The sequence below is a fragment of the Salmo salar genome, chromosome ssa26, assembly GCF_905237065.1.
Source record: "Salmo salar chromosome ssa26, Ssal_v3.1, whole genome shotgun sequence".
NCBI lineage: Eukaryota > Metazoa > Chordata > Actinopteri > Salmoniformes > Salmonidae > Salmo > Salmo salar.
In genome coordinates this window covers 30,930,549-30,945,000 of record NC_059467.1, presented here as the reverse complement: position 1 = coordinate 30,945,000, position 14,452 = coordinate 30,930,549, and the positions used below count along the sequence as shown (strand labels likewise).

Genomic DNA, 14,452 nt, shown 5'->3' with positions numbered 1-14,452 from the left:
ACATTTAATCCTCTGATATTCAGCAATGGGGAGATTTTTCTGCAGAGAGAGGAGAGACATAGACAGAGATATATGAAAAGAGAGAGAAAGATGAGAGAGAGAGGAGAGAGAGAGAGAGAGAGAGAGAATGCTCTGCAGATAGAGAGAGAGAGAGGGAGAGAGAGAGAACGGGATAGAGAGAGAGAATGCTCTGCAGATAGAGAGAGAGAGAGAGAGAGAGAGAGAGAGAGAGAGAGAGAGAGAGAGAACGGGATAGAGAGAGAGAATGCTCTGCAGATAGAGAGACAAAGAGAGAGCCTATCTGGATGTTGGAAGGCACCACTGAAGGAGCTCTGCTTGTCCTAATGAAATGTGACAGGCAGACATAAAGTTGAATATGAAGTGAACCATGATTACAGACGATTAGATAACAATCACTACGTACTGCAGCCAGAGAGCTTGTGTGTCTGCCCTCGCTTTCTCTCTGTCTGTGGTGTGTGTGTGCGCACATGTGTGTGTGCATGCATTCATGCGTGTGTGTGTGTCTGTGTGTCTGTGTGTGTGTGTGTGTGTGTGTGTGTGTGTGTGTGTGTGTGTGTGTGTGTGTGTGTGTGTGTGTGTGTGTGTGTGAATTGCCGGTAGTCTGAATCCGCATGTGGATTGGAGTAGGCGCTGTGGAGTAGTGGGGGATCTGTGGAGTGGGTGGGCTGTGGAGTAGGGTGGGCTGTGGAGTAGGGGGGGCTGTGGAGTAGGGGGGCTGTAGAGTAGGGAGGACTGTTGAGTAGGGGGGACTGTAGAGTAGGGGGGACTGTAGAGTAGGGGGGGCTGTAGAGTAGGGGGGGACTGTAGAGTAGGGGGGACTGTAGAGTAGGGAGGACTGTTGAGTAGGGAGGACTGTTGAGTAGGGAGGACTGTAGAGTAGGGGGGAACTGTAGAGTAGGGAGGACTGTTGAGTAGGGAGGACTGTAGAGTAGGGAGGACTGTAGAGTAGGGAGGACTGTTGAGTAGGGAGGACTGTAGAGTAGGGAGGACTGTAGAGTAGGGAGGACTGTTGAGTAGGGGGGACTGTAGAGTAGGGGGACTGTAGAGTAGGGAGGACTGTTGAGTTGGGAGGACTGTAGAGTAGGGGAGGATTGTAGAGTAGGGAGGACTGTAGAGTAGGGGGAACTGTAGAGTAGGGAGGACTGTAGAGTAGGGGGGACTGTAGAGTAGGGAGGACTGTAGAGTAGGGGGAACTGTAGAGTAGGGAGGACTGTAGAGTAGGGAGGACTGTAGAGTAGGGGGGACTGTAGAGAAGGGGGGCTGTAGAGTAGGGAGGACTGTTGAGTAGGGAGGACTGTAGAGTAGGGGGAACTGTAGAGTAGGGGGGACTGTAGAGTAGGGGGACTGTAGAGTAGGGAGGACTGTAGAGTAGGGGGGACTGTAGAGTAGGGAGGACTGTAGAGTAGGGGGGAACTGTAGAGTAGGGAGGACTGTAGAGTAGGGGGAACTGTAGAGTAGGGAGGACTGTAGAGTAGGGGGGGCTGTAGAGTAGGGAGGACTGTAGAGTAGGGAGGACTGTAGAGTAAGGAGGACTGTAGAGTAGGGGGAACTGTAGAGTAGGGAGGACTGTAGAGTAGGGGGGCAGTAGAGTAGGGAGGACTGTTGAGTAGGGAGGACTGTTGAGTAGGGATGACTGTAGAGTAGGGAGGACTGTAGAGTAGGGAGGACTGTAGAGTAGGGGGGGCAGTAGAGTAGGGAGGACTGTAGAGTAGGGGGGACTGTTGAGTAGGGGGAACTGTAGAGTAGGGAGGACTGTAGAGTAGGGAGGACTGTAGAGTAGGGAGGACTGTAGAGTAGGGGGACTGTAGAGTAGGGGGGCTGTAGAGTAGGGGGGGCTGTAGAGTAGGGGGGACTGTAGAGTAGGGGGGCAGTAGAGTAGGGAGGACTGTAGAGTAGGGGGAACTGTAGAGTAGGGAGGACTGTAGAGTAGGGAGGACTGTAGAGTAGGGGGACTGTTGAGTAGGGGGAACTGTAGAGTAGGGGGGAACTGTAGAGTAGGGGGAACTGTAGAGTAGGGGGGACTGTAGAGTAGGGAGGACTGTAGAGTAGGGGGAACTGTAGAGTAGGGAGGACTGTAGAGTAGGGGGGAACTGTAGAGTAGGGAGGACTGTAGAGTAGGGGGAACTGTAGAGTAGGGAGGACTGTAGAGTAGGGAGGACTGTAGAGTAGGGGGACTGTAGAGTAGGGAGGACTGTAGAGTAGGGGGGGCTGTAGAGTAGGGGGGGCTGTAGAGTAGGGGGACTGTAGAGTAGGGGGGCAGTAGAGTAGGGAGGACTGTAGAGTAGGGGGAACTGTAGAGTAGGGAGGACTGTAGAGTAGGGAGGACTGTAGAGTAGGGGGGACTGTAGAGTAGGGAGGACTGTAGAGTAGGGGGGGCTGTAGAGTAGGGGGGACTGTAGAGTAGGGAGGACTGTAGAGTAGGGAGGACTGTAGAGTAGGGAGGACTGTAGAGTAGGGGGAACTGTAGAGTAGGGAGGACTGTAGAGTAGGGGGGCAGTAGAGTAGGGAGGACTGTTGAGTAGGGAGGACTGTTGAGTAGGGAGGACTGTAGAGTAGGGAGGACTGTAGAGTAGGGAGGACTGTAGAGTAGGGGGGGCAGTAGAGTAGGGGGACTGTAGAGTAGGGGGACTGTTGAGTAGGGGGAACTGTAGAGTAGGGAGGACTGTAGAGTAGGGAGGACTGTAGAGTAGGGGGGACTGTTGAGTACGGGGAACTGTAGAGTAGGGGGAACTGTAGAGTAGGGGGGACTGTAGAGTAGGGAGGACTGTAGAGTAGGGGGAACTGTAGAGTAGGGAGGACTGTAGAGTAGGGAGGACTGTAGAGTAGGGAGGACTGTAGAGTAGGGGGGACTGTAGAGTAGGGGGGACTATAGAGTAGGGAGGACTGTAGAGTAGGGACGGCTGTAGAGTAGGGAGGACTGTAGAGTAAGGAGGACTGTAGAGTAGGGGGAACTGTAGAGTAGGGAGGACTGTAGAGTAGGGGGGGCAGTAGAGTAGGGAGGACTGTTGAGTAGGGAGGACTGTTGAGTAGGGATGACTGTAGAGTAGGGAGGACTGTAGAGTAGGGAGGACTGTAGAGTAGGGGGGGCAGTAGAGTAGGGAGGACTGTAGAGTAGGGGGGACTGTTGAGTAGGGGGGAACTGTAGAGTAGGGAGGACTGTAGAGTAGGGAGGACTGTAGAGTAGGGAGGACTGTAGAGTAGGGAGGACTGTAGAGTAGGGGGGACTGTTGAGTAGGGGGAACTGTAGAGTAGGGGGGAACTGTAGAGTAGGGAGGACTGTAGAGTAGGGGGAACTGTAGAGTAGGGGGGACTGTAGAGTAGGGAGGACTGTAGAGTAGGGGGGACTGTAGAGTAGGGAGGACTGTAGAGTAGGGGGGCTGTAGAGTAGGGGGGACTGTAGAGTAGGGAGGACTGTAGAGTAGGGAGGACTGTAGAGTAGGGAGGACTGTAGAGTAGGGGGAACTGTAGAGTAGGGAGGACTGTAGAGTAGGGGGGCAGTAGAGTAGGGAGGACTGTTGAGTAGGGAGGACTGTTGAGTAGGGAGGACTGTAGAGTAGGGAGGACTGTAGAGTAGGGAGGACTGTAGAGTAGGGGGGGCAGTAGAGTAGGGAGGACTGTAGAGTAGGGGGGACTGTTGAGTAGGGGGAACTGTAGAGTAGGGAGGACTGTAGAGTAGGGAGGACTGTAGAGTAGGGAGGACTGTAGAGTAGGGGGGACTGTTGAGTACGGGGAACTGTAGAGTAGGGGGAACTGTAGAGTAGGGAGGACTGTAGAGTAGGGGGAACTGTAGAGTAGGGGGGACTGTAGAGTAGGGAGGACTGTAGAGTAGGGGGAACTGTAGAGTAGGGAGGACTGTAGAGTAGGGAGGACTGTAGAGTAGGGAGGACTGTAGAGTAGGGAGGACTGTAGAGTAGGGAGGACTGTAGAGTAGGGGGGACTGTTGAGTAGGGAGGACTGTAGAGTAGGGAGGACTGTAGAGTAGGGGGGGCTGTAGAGTAGGGGGGACTGTAGAGTAGGGGGGACTATAGAGTAGGGAGGACTGTAGAGTAGGGACGGCTGTAGAGTAGGGAGGACTGTAGAGTAGGGGGGACTGTAGAGTAGGGGGAACTGTAGAGTAGGGAGGACTGTAGAGTAGGGAGGACTGTAGAGTAGGGAGGACTGTAGAGTAGGGGGGACTGTAGAGTAGGGAGGACTGTAGAGTAGGGGGGACTGTAGAGTAGGGAGGACTGTAGAGTAGGGAGGACTGTAGAGTAGGGGGGACTGTAGAGTAGGGAGGACTGTAGAGTAGGGAGGACTGTAGAGTAGGGGGAACTGTAGAGTAGGGGGGACTGTAGAGTAGGGAGGACTATAGAGTAGGGAGGACTGTAGAGTAGGGGGGACTGTAGAGTAGGGGGGACTGTAGAGTAGGGGGGACTGTAGAGTAGGGGGGACTGTTGAGTACGGGGAACTGTAGAGTAGGGAGGGCTGTAGAGTAGGGAGGACTGTAGAGTAGGGAGGACTGTAGAGTAGGGGGGACTGTAGAGTAGGGAGGACTGTAGAGTAGGGGGGGACTGTAGAGTAGGGGGGGACTGTAGAGTAGGGGGGACTGTAGAGTAGGGGGGGACTGTAGAGTAGGGAGGACTGTAGAGTAGGGAGGACTGTAGAGTAGGGGGGACTGTAGAGTAGGGGGGACTATAGAGTAGGGACGACTGTAGAGTAGGGGGGACTGTAGAGTAGGGGGGACTATAGAGTAGGGGCTGTGGATAAGAGAGAGATAACAGAAAGGTCAGCTCCATCTTCACAATGCTACAGGCCATGATATACAAACATGGCCGTCGGTCGGTGATGGTAGGTGCTTCATCACAGGCTGAATCCCAAATGGCACCCTAAGTCCCTATGTAGTGCAGTACTTTGACCAGGCCCATTGACACACACACACAGCAGGTTGACATGAGAGCCTTTCTCTTGATTCATCTCCACCACTTCAGCCCCACTAGATGTTGCTACTGAACTACACCCAGCCTCTTGCTGCAGCACAGTGATAAAATACAGCCTCTGTGGATCAAACACTAGCTGCATGCGGTCACTGTACCCATGAAGTCAGCAACGAACACCATAGCAAAGTCAAGTTTGGTACCCGATCAAGCCCTGCAATCCCTGCACATTATTCACAGAGTAAACTTATAAGAGACATGGTTCTAATTGACTTCTTGGAGATGAGATGTTCACATTTACAATAAACGTTTCCTTTGCTAAATGTAGGACAGTTATCCAACAGAGAATGATACATGCTGACTGAAATCAGAGGGGTTCTACTCAGTATGACTGTCCACTGTCTCTCATTCAATGAACCATCCTTTTCTTGATGAAATACCTACATTGTGTTGTTGTGAGATTCTCATTTCAGAGTACACGCTCCCGTATGTGTTACAGTATTCAGTATTACAGTGCTCTCTCTCTCTCTCTCTCTCTCTCTCTCTCTCTCTCCTTCTCTCTCTCTCTCTCTCTCCTCTTCTCCCTCCCTCCGTACATCCCTGCACCCCTCTCTCTCTAAGAGCAGATGAGCCACCTAATGCAGACAGGGAAGGCAATCCACTTTTCTGTAGAGAGTCAGTGGACCACAGGACACATTCCTCTCTGAGATACATTATCAATTTGATGGCCATGGTGGATTTCCACCCCCTCCCTGTACTGCTGCTACTGATGCTGCCAGCGTCTCTATTCCTCCCAACTTCACTTCATCATTCAGCAGCTACGGCAATAAAGCAGGAACATTTCCCTCCCATTTCCTTTATAAAGGTGGTTTTCTCTCTCTTTAGAATTTTGTCTTGTTCCCACAGCAGTCAATCCTGAACCAAAAGGGTTCTACCTGAAACCAAAAGGGTTCTTCCTAAACTCAAACTGAAATATTGTGTGTGACACTCAAAGGCTAGAGAGTGACCACCATGGACCACAAAATCAGATTGTAAACATGATACAATATTATGGCCGTCTTGCTACAGTAGTGAGCGTCTCCATTAAATAGTGTTACTAAAGGTCACTAAGAGGAATGAGGTCTGCTGCTGTTGTCCAAGGAGGGCTGATCGATACGGTAATAAGCAGACAGAAGCACGTGCGTAAGCATTCAGGAGCTAACACTGCTGAAACCCACAGAATAATATTGGGTGGATCTCAAGTGCAGGTTCCTCACCTCGGACCTTCTCCTCCAATGAGTTTTGCGAAAGAGGTGAGAGGACACAAGGAATCAAGGAAATACAATTGAAATTGACCCATGGTCCCCCCAGGCCTAGAGGACACAGGTTTGACTGACACCTTCCCATCACCTGGCTAATAGCCTTCTTTAACAGGGATTCACCCTTGAGTCCTTTACAATGGAGCCAGTTCCACCTCTGATGCTAAATCCTAATGGAGCGACCCAGGGGAGGAGGGACCAAACGCAGGCCTGATAATGATGACTGGTGTTTCATTTAAGGTGTACTCCAGATAGAACAAGTTCATGCCTCGTGGATTTAAATGTTGTTGTTTTTTATTAGGATCCCCGTCTTCCTGGGGTCCACACAAAACATGAAACATGACATATTACTGAACATTAATAGACAAGAACAGCTCAAGGACAGAACTACATCAATAAAATAAAATACGAAAGACACATGTAGCCTACACTTCAATACCTACACACAAACTATCTAGGTCAAATAGGGGAGAGGAGTTGTGCAGTGAGGTGTTGCTTTATCTGTTTTTTAAACCAGGTTTGCTGTTCATGTGGGCAATATGAGATGGAACGGAGTTCCATGCAATAATGGCTCTATATGGGAAATGGGATTTCATTAAATGTAATGTAGAGAATGATAACTTTTACTACTCCCACTGACAGGATTTTACAAGCAGCCATTTTGCACTAATGACTTGGATATGAAATAGTGATCCTGACAGTAATGTAGTTGAAGTAGTACTGCTGTGGTAACATACAGATCAAATCACCTTCAAACCAATGATGGACAATTCCTGTGTTTGGGCCCATACACAGCCAGCAGATTTCACAACAAGCAGAACGACAAAAACAGTGTGACATAGACATGGCGTTCTCTGTTGTGGAGCAGGGACAGGGAGCAGGGACAGGGAGTAGCTAGCTACTGTGTGTTGCACTTTTGACATGAAAATGGGGCAAACGAGAGATGTAGCCTGTGAGCTCACAGCATCATGATGCGACAACAACAGTAATGTGTTAGTGTCAGCATTGCACTGCCCACTGTTGACTGTGCGTCTGTAGGATCCATCTGTTTAAGGAGCACGGCTGATAGCTGGCGAACACTGAGCCTAGTGGAGTGAGACCTGATCTGGTGTCAAACGGAGTGCTTGGAAGGGAAGGTGTGTGTCTGTTTGGGATGCTGGACCGTAAAGCTAAAGCATATGGTGTTGTTTATCTGGACTCACAGTAAGAACCAGGTCTGAGTCACTATTACTGGACAGGATGCCATTGCAATACGGCAATACAAGGACCGTGTTTTTACTGTATAATGAAAGAGACAATCTGTTAAGACCATACAGTAACAGACGTGCAGGGCAGCTAAAATAGCCTGGGACTCATCCATCACACATCAACCTAGCACCTTACAATTCTGGTTAAGGGTAGAAAATGGAACTGGCAGTGTCACAAGTAAGGTAAACTATGGATGTTGCAATACAGGTCTTGGAAGAGCACAGTACATTCAGGGGATGCATTTAGACCTTCATAGGAAATATATGTAGACCAAATAGCAAATATGAAACCGTTTATCACTGATGGACAACCCCTGTGTTGTAGCTACAGTACTGGCTATGAGTTAAACAGGACCAATGAATCATGTGAGATTGAACATCATCCATACTTGTCCCTCTGTGTTGGCCAATGTACCATTAGCATAACTGACACTGTACATGGCAGTGTGTTCCTGCCCTCCTTCCCAGCCCTCCCTCTGTTAAATGCTTGATGTACTGCATAATTATACATGACACCATATTCAATTACATCATTTCGTCTCACATTCTCAAACCAGAAGCAGGTCGTTTCTGAGGATAATTGGGAATATATCATTTCCAAAGGGGTGGAAAGTCATTAATAGAAACGTCTGCCAGGTCCCAAGATCTTTACAAACCCTTATGAACGGTTGTAGATGTGTGCAAGGTTTGGACCTATTTGTGTAATGGCTGAAGTCTGTAAATGAAGCCACAGCGTCTTACCCTTCCCTATTGAGGTTCTGACCTATTGGTGTTATCAATAGCTACCTACTGTACGGTCAGAAAGCGTCAGTGCCTTTCAATGGATGAATACAGTTGTATTGCCTCACCCTTCCCTGTTGTCGTCCTCATCCAGGTTAGAGAGGAGCTGCGATCCGGCCAGGGAGAAGTCCAGATGGGCCTGAGGAAGGTCCCTGTAGCCGAAGCTGACCAGCTGGACAGGAGCCATGCAGGACGGGTTCATCTCCTGCACACCATGTTCCTCCACTGGGTCTGGCTGGGAGATGATCTCCAGGTCTGATAGACCTCCAGCCTGCTGCTCCACCACGTCACTAAACACACAGGGAGAGAAGACGACTGTGTTAGCCCACTGAGCTCAAGCCTCTTCACCTTCTACCTCCACTGGGTCTGGCTTCACCCTTTACCTCCAGGTCCGACAACCCAACCGCCTGGAGATCCAGATCCTATATCAAAGTCTGAGAATCAAAACTATGAGATGATGGTGTTCATGTGTTACTTTGAAACAGACAAAACAGGGAACTAAAGTCCATCGAAGTGCTGTAGAAAAACACCAACTGGCGATGCGATAAACAGCACACCTTGCATCAATGATATCTGATTGAAACACACACAGTGAACTGAGTAGTGATAGAGGCTGAGCCTCTTCTGCAGGGAGGTACCAGAGCACCAGGACAAAGGGAACAAACTGAGCATATCCAGTGATTTGACATGGATTATTGTCTGATATGCATGACTTCCTCTGTTGGGGTGGAACAAAAGTTGAAATGATACAAACACAGAAAGTTATTGAAAAAGCTCTGTCCTGTTGCACAATAGAACAAATATCAACATTATTCTGTCTCACTCCTGCCAAGTGTTAGCATTTCATCAAACAGGCAGACTGAACTTCTAGACGTTAAATCGCTACCTACACTCTTAGAAAAAAAACTGCTATCTAGAATCTAAAAGGGTTATTGGGCTGTCCCCATAGGAGAACCCTTGAAGAACCCTTTTTGGTTCCAGGTAGAACCCTTTTGAATTCCATGTAGAACCCTTTCCACAGAGGGTTCCACATGGAACCCAAAAGAGTTCTACCTGGAAACAAAAGGGGTTCTCCTATGGGGACAGCCGAATAACCATTTTGGAACCCTTTGTTCTAAGCGTGTACGTCAACTGATTTTGCAAACACACACTGAGGGAGCACAAAGCACAACACCTGATACTGTTGTTTCATTCTCCTCTGTAGTCTAGTTAAACACCTCTATACAGCTTTGTCAGCACCTCCAGAGTATGTATACATACTGTAATATATCAGAAGTTTCTATTGTGGGCCAGGCCTCTAGCAGCATCACACAGCCCATCCACAAGCCTCCACTGTGTCCTGTGGTGCATATTTTTAGACCAGAGCAGATGCGGATGTATCATGTCTGCTGTGACGTTGTCAGATGAGTGGATCGGAGCTCTTACAAATGTGAAATTAGGAACGAGCGATGATGAGGATGAGTAGGAAGAGAAGTGGGAGAAGAGAAGGAGGAGAAGGGAGAGAAGAGGGAGGTTCTAAGCAGTCTCCCACTGATTCACAGTCAGTGATTCCTCTCTCTCTCTCTCTCTCTCTCTCTCTCTCTCTCTCTCTCTCTCTCTCTCTCTCACACTCTCTCTCTCTCTGCATGTCAGAGATTTGATCTCCACTGTGCTGTACTGTGAGGCGCTCCACTGGGCTGTACTGTGAGGCGCTGTGAGGCGCTCCACTGTGCTGTACTGTGAGGCGCTGTGAGGCACTCCACTGTGCTGTACTGTGAGGCACTCCACTGTGCTGTACTGTGAGGCACTCCACTGTGCTGTACTGTGAGGCGCTCCACTGGGCTGTACTGTGAGGCGCTCCACTGGGCTGTACTGTGAGGCGCTCCACTGTGCTGTACTGTGAGGTGTTGTGAGGCGCTCCACTGTGCTGTACTGTGAGGCGCTCCACTGGGCTGTTCTGTGAGGCGCTCCACTGGGCTGTACTGTGAGGCGCTCCACTGGGCTGTACTGTGAGGCGCTGTGAGGCGCTCCACTGTGCTGTACTGTGAGGCGCTCCACTGTGCTGTACTGTGAGGTGCTGTGAGGCGCTCCACTGTGCTGTTCTGTGAGGCGCTCCACTGGGCTGTACTGTGAGGCGCTGTGATGCGCTCCACTGGGCTGTACTGTGAGGCGCTCCATGGGGCTGTACTGTGAGGCGCTCCACTGTGCTGTACTGTGAGGCGCTCCACTGTGCTGACCTGTGAGGCGCTCCACTGGGCTGTACTGTGAGGCGCTGTGAGGCGCTTCACTGGGCTGTACTGTGAGGCGCTGTGAGGCACTCCACTGTGCTGTACTGTGAGGCGCTTCACTGGGCTGTACTGTGAGGCGCTGTGAGGCACTCCACTGGGCTGTACTGTGAGGCGCTCCACTGGGCTGTACTGTGAGGCGCTGTGATGCGCTCCACTGGGCTGTACTGTGAGGCGCTCCACTGGGCTGTACTGTGAGGCGCTCCACTGGGCTGTACTATGAGGCGCTTCACTGGGCTGTACTGTGAGGTGCTATGAGGCGCTCCACTGTGCTGTACTGTGAGGCGCTCCACTGTGCTGTACTGTGAGGCACTCCACTGTGCTGTACTGTGAGGCGCTCCACTGGGCTGTACTGTGAGGCGCTCCACTGTGCTGTACTGTGAGGTGCTGTGAGGCGCTCCACTGGGCTGTACTGTGAGGCGCTCCACTGGGCTGTACTGTGAGGTGCTGTGAGGCGCTCCACTGGGCTGTACTGTGAGGCGCTCCACTGGGCTGTACTGTGAGGCGCTCCACTGTGCTGTACTGTGAGGCGCTCCACTGTGCTGTACTGTGAGGCGCTCCACTGGGCTGTACTGTGAGGCGCTCCACTGGGCTGTACTGTGAGGCGCTCCACTGGGCTGTACTGTGAGGCGCTCCACTGGGCTGTACTGTAAGGCGCTCCACTGTGCTGTACTGTGAGGCGCTCCACTGGGCTGTACTGTGAGGCGCTCCACTGGGCTGTACTGTGAGGTGCTGTGAGGCGCTCCACTGGGCTGTACTGTGAGGCGCTCCACTGGGCTGTACTGTGAGGCGCTCCACTGGGCTGTACTGTAAGGCGCTCCACTGTGCTGTACTGTGAGGCACTCCACTGTGCTGTACTGTGAGGCGCTCCACTGGGCAGTACTGTGAGGCGCTCCACTGGGCTGTACTGTGAGGCGCTCCACTGGGCTTTACTGTGAGGCGCTGTGAGGCGCTCCACTGTGCTGTACTGTGAGGCGCTCCACTGGGCTGAACTGTAAGGCGCTCCACTGTGCTGTACTGTGAGGCGCTCCACTGGGCTGTACTGTGAGGCGCTCCACTGTGCTGTACTGTGAGGCGCTCCACTGGGCTGTACTGTGAGGCGCTCCACTGGGCTGTACTGTGAGGCGCTCCACTGTGCTGTACAGTGAGGTGTTGTGAGGCGCTCCACTGTGCTGTACTGTGAGGCGCTCCACTGGGCTGTTCTGTGAGGCGCTCCACTGGGCTGTACTGTGAGGCGCTACACTGGGCTGTACTGTGAGGCGCTCCACTGTGCTGTACTGTGAGGCGCTCCACTGTGCTGTACTGTGAGGTGCTGTGAGGCGCTCCACTGTGCTGTTCTGTGAGGCGCTCCACTGGGCTGTACTGTGAGGCGCTGTGATGCGCTCCACTGGGCTGTACTGTGAGGCGCTCCACTGGGCTGTACTGTGAGGTGCTCCACTGTGCTGTACTGTGAGGCGCTCCACTGTGCTGACCTGTGAGGCGCTCCACTGGGCTGTACTGTGAGGTGCTGTGAGGCGCTTCACTGGGCTGTACTGTGAGGCGCTGTGAGGCACTCCACTGTGCTGTACTGTGAGGCGCTCCACTGGGCTGTACTGTGAGGCGCTCCACTGGGCTGTACTGTGAGGCGCTGTGATGCACTCCACTGGGCTGTACTGTGAGGTGCTCCACTGGGCTGTACTGTGAGGCGCTCCACTGGGCTGTACTATGAGGCGCTTCACTGGGCTGTACTGTGAGGTGCTATGAGGCGCTCCACTGTGCTGTACTGTGAGGCGCTCCACTGTGCTGTCCTGTGAGGCACTCCACTGTGCTGTACTGTGAGGTGCTATGAGGCGCTCCACTGTGCTGTACTGTGAGGCGCTCCACTGTGCTGTCCTGTGAGGCACTCCACTGTGCTGTACTGTGAGGCGCTCCACTGGGCTGTACTGTGAGGTGCTGTGAGGCGCTCCACTGTGCTGTACTGTGAGGCGCTCCACTGGGCTGTACTGTGAGGCGCTCTACTGGGCTGTACTGTGAGGCGCTCCACTGGGCTGTACTGTGAGGCGCTCCACTGTGCTGTACTGTGAGGCGCTCCACTGTGCTGTACTGTGAGGCGCTCCACTGGGCTGTACTGTGAGGCGCTCCACTGGGCTGTACTGTGAGGTGCTGTGAGGCGCTCCACTGGGCTGTACTGTGAGGCGCTCCGCTGGGCTGTACTGTGAGGTGCTCCACTGGGCTGTACTGTAAGGCGCTCCACTGTGCTGTACTGTGAGGCGCTCCACTGGGCTGTACTGTGAGGTGCTGTGAGGCGCTTCACTGTGCTGTACTGTGAGGCGCTCCACTGGGCTGTACTGTGAGGCGCTCCACTGGGCTGTACTGTGAGGCGCTCCACTGGGCTGTACTGTGAGGCGCTCCACTGTGCTGTACAGTGAGGTGTTGTGAGGCGCTCCACTGTGCTGTACTGTGAGGCGCTCCACTGGGCTGTTCTGTGAGGCGCTCCACTGGGCTGTACTGTGAGGCGCTCCACTGGGCTGTACTGTGAGGCGCTCCACTGTGCTGTACTGTGAGGCGCTCCACTGTGCTGTACTGTGAGGTGCTGTGAGGCGCTCCACTGTGCTGTTCTGTGAGGCGCTCCACTGGGCTGTACTGTGAGGCGCTGTGATGCGCTCCACTGGGCTGTACTGTGAGGCGCTCCACTGGGCTGTACTGTGAGGCGCTCCACTGTGCTGTACTGTGAGGCGCTCCACTGGGCTGTACTGTGAGGCGCTGTGAGGCGCTTCACTGGGCTGTACTGTGAGGCGCTGTGAGGCACTCCACTGTGCTGTACTGTGAGGCGCTCCACTGGGCTGTACTGTGAGGCACTCCACTGGGCTGTACTGTGAGGCGCTGTGATGCACTCCACTGGGCTGTACTGTGAGGTGCTCCACTGGGCTGTACTGTGAGGCGCTCCACTGGGCTGTACTATGAGGCGCTTCACTGGGCTGTACTGTGAGGTGCTATGAGGCGCTCCACTGTGCTGTACTGTGAGGCGCTCCACTGTGCTGTCCTGTGAGGCACTCCACTGTGCTGTACTGTGAGGTGCTATGAGGCGCTCCACTGTGCTGTACTGTGAGGTGCTCCACTGTGCTGTCCTGTGAGGCACTCCACTGTGCTGTACTGTGAGGCGCTCCACTGGGCTGTACTGTGAGGTGCTGTGAGGCGCTCCACTGTGCTGTACTGTGAGGCGCTCCACTGGGCTGTACTGTGAGGCGCTCCACTGGGCTGTACTGTGAGGCGCTCCACTGGGCTGTACTGTGAGGCGCTCCACTGTGCTGTACTGTGAGGCGCTCCACTGTGCTGTACTGTGAGGCGCTCCACTGGGCTGTACTGTGAGGCGCTCCACTGGGCTGTACTGTGAGGTGCAGTGAGGCGCTCCACTGGGCTGTACTGTGAGGCGCTCCACTGGGCTGTACTGTGAGGCGCTCCACTGGGCTGTACTGTGAGGCGCTCCACTGGGCTGTACTGTAAGGCGCTCCACTGTGCTGTACTGTGAGGCGCTCCACTGGGCTGTACTGTGAGGTGCTGTGAGGCGCTCCACTGTGCTGTACTGTGAGGCGCTCCACTGGGCTGTACAGTGAGGCGCTCCACTGGGCTGTGCCTTTAGGTTGTGTAATTGTGAGACTTCACAGGGCTGTGGGGTCTGGGTTTAGAAGGTCTCATCCTCCCCTCCTGCACCTCCTCATCTCATCCTCCTCCTCCTGCACCTCCTCCTCCTCATCTCATCCTTCCCTCCTGCACCTCCTCATCTCATCCTCCCCCTCCTGCACCTCCTCCTCCTCATCTCATCCCCTCCTGCACCTCCTCATCTCATCCTCCTCCTCCTGCACCTCCTCCTCCTCATCTCATCCTCCCCTCCTGCACCTCCTCATCTCATCCTCCCCCTCCTGCACCTCCTCCTCCTCATCTCATCCTCC

At 53.1% G+C, this 14,452-nt stretch overlaps 1 protein-coding gene across 1 annotated transcript in view; it reads right to left on the bottom strand.

Moving 5' to 3' along the window:
- LOC106587632 (transmembrane protein 266) overlaps positions 1-14,452 on the bottom strand; it is a 127,509-nt gene that overhangs the window by 100,715 nt on the left and 12,342 nt on the right. Inside the window, exon 3 of the mRNA XM_014176200.2 lies at positions 8,328-8,549. Within this exon, the coding sequence (XP_014031675.2) occupies positions 8,328-8,549 (222 nt within the window). The remainder of the gene's footprint in view (positions 1-8,327; positions 8,550-14,452) is intronic.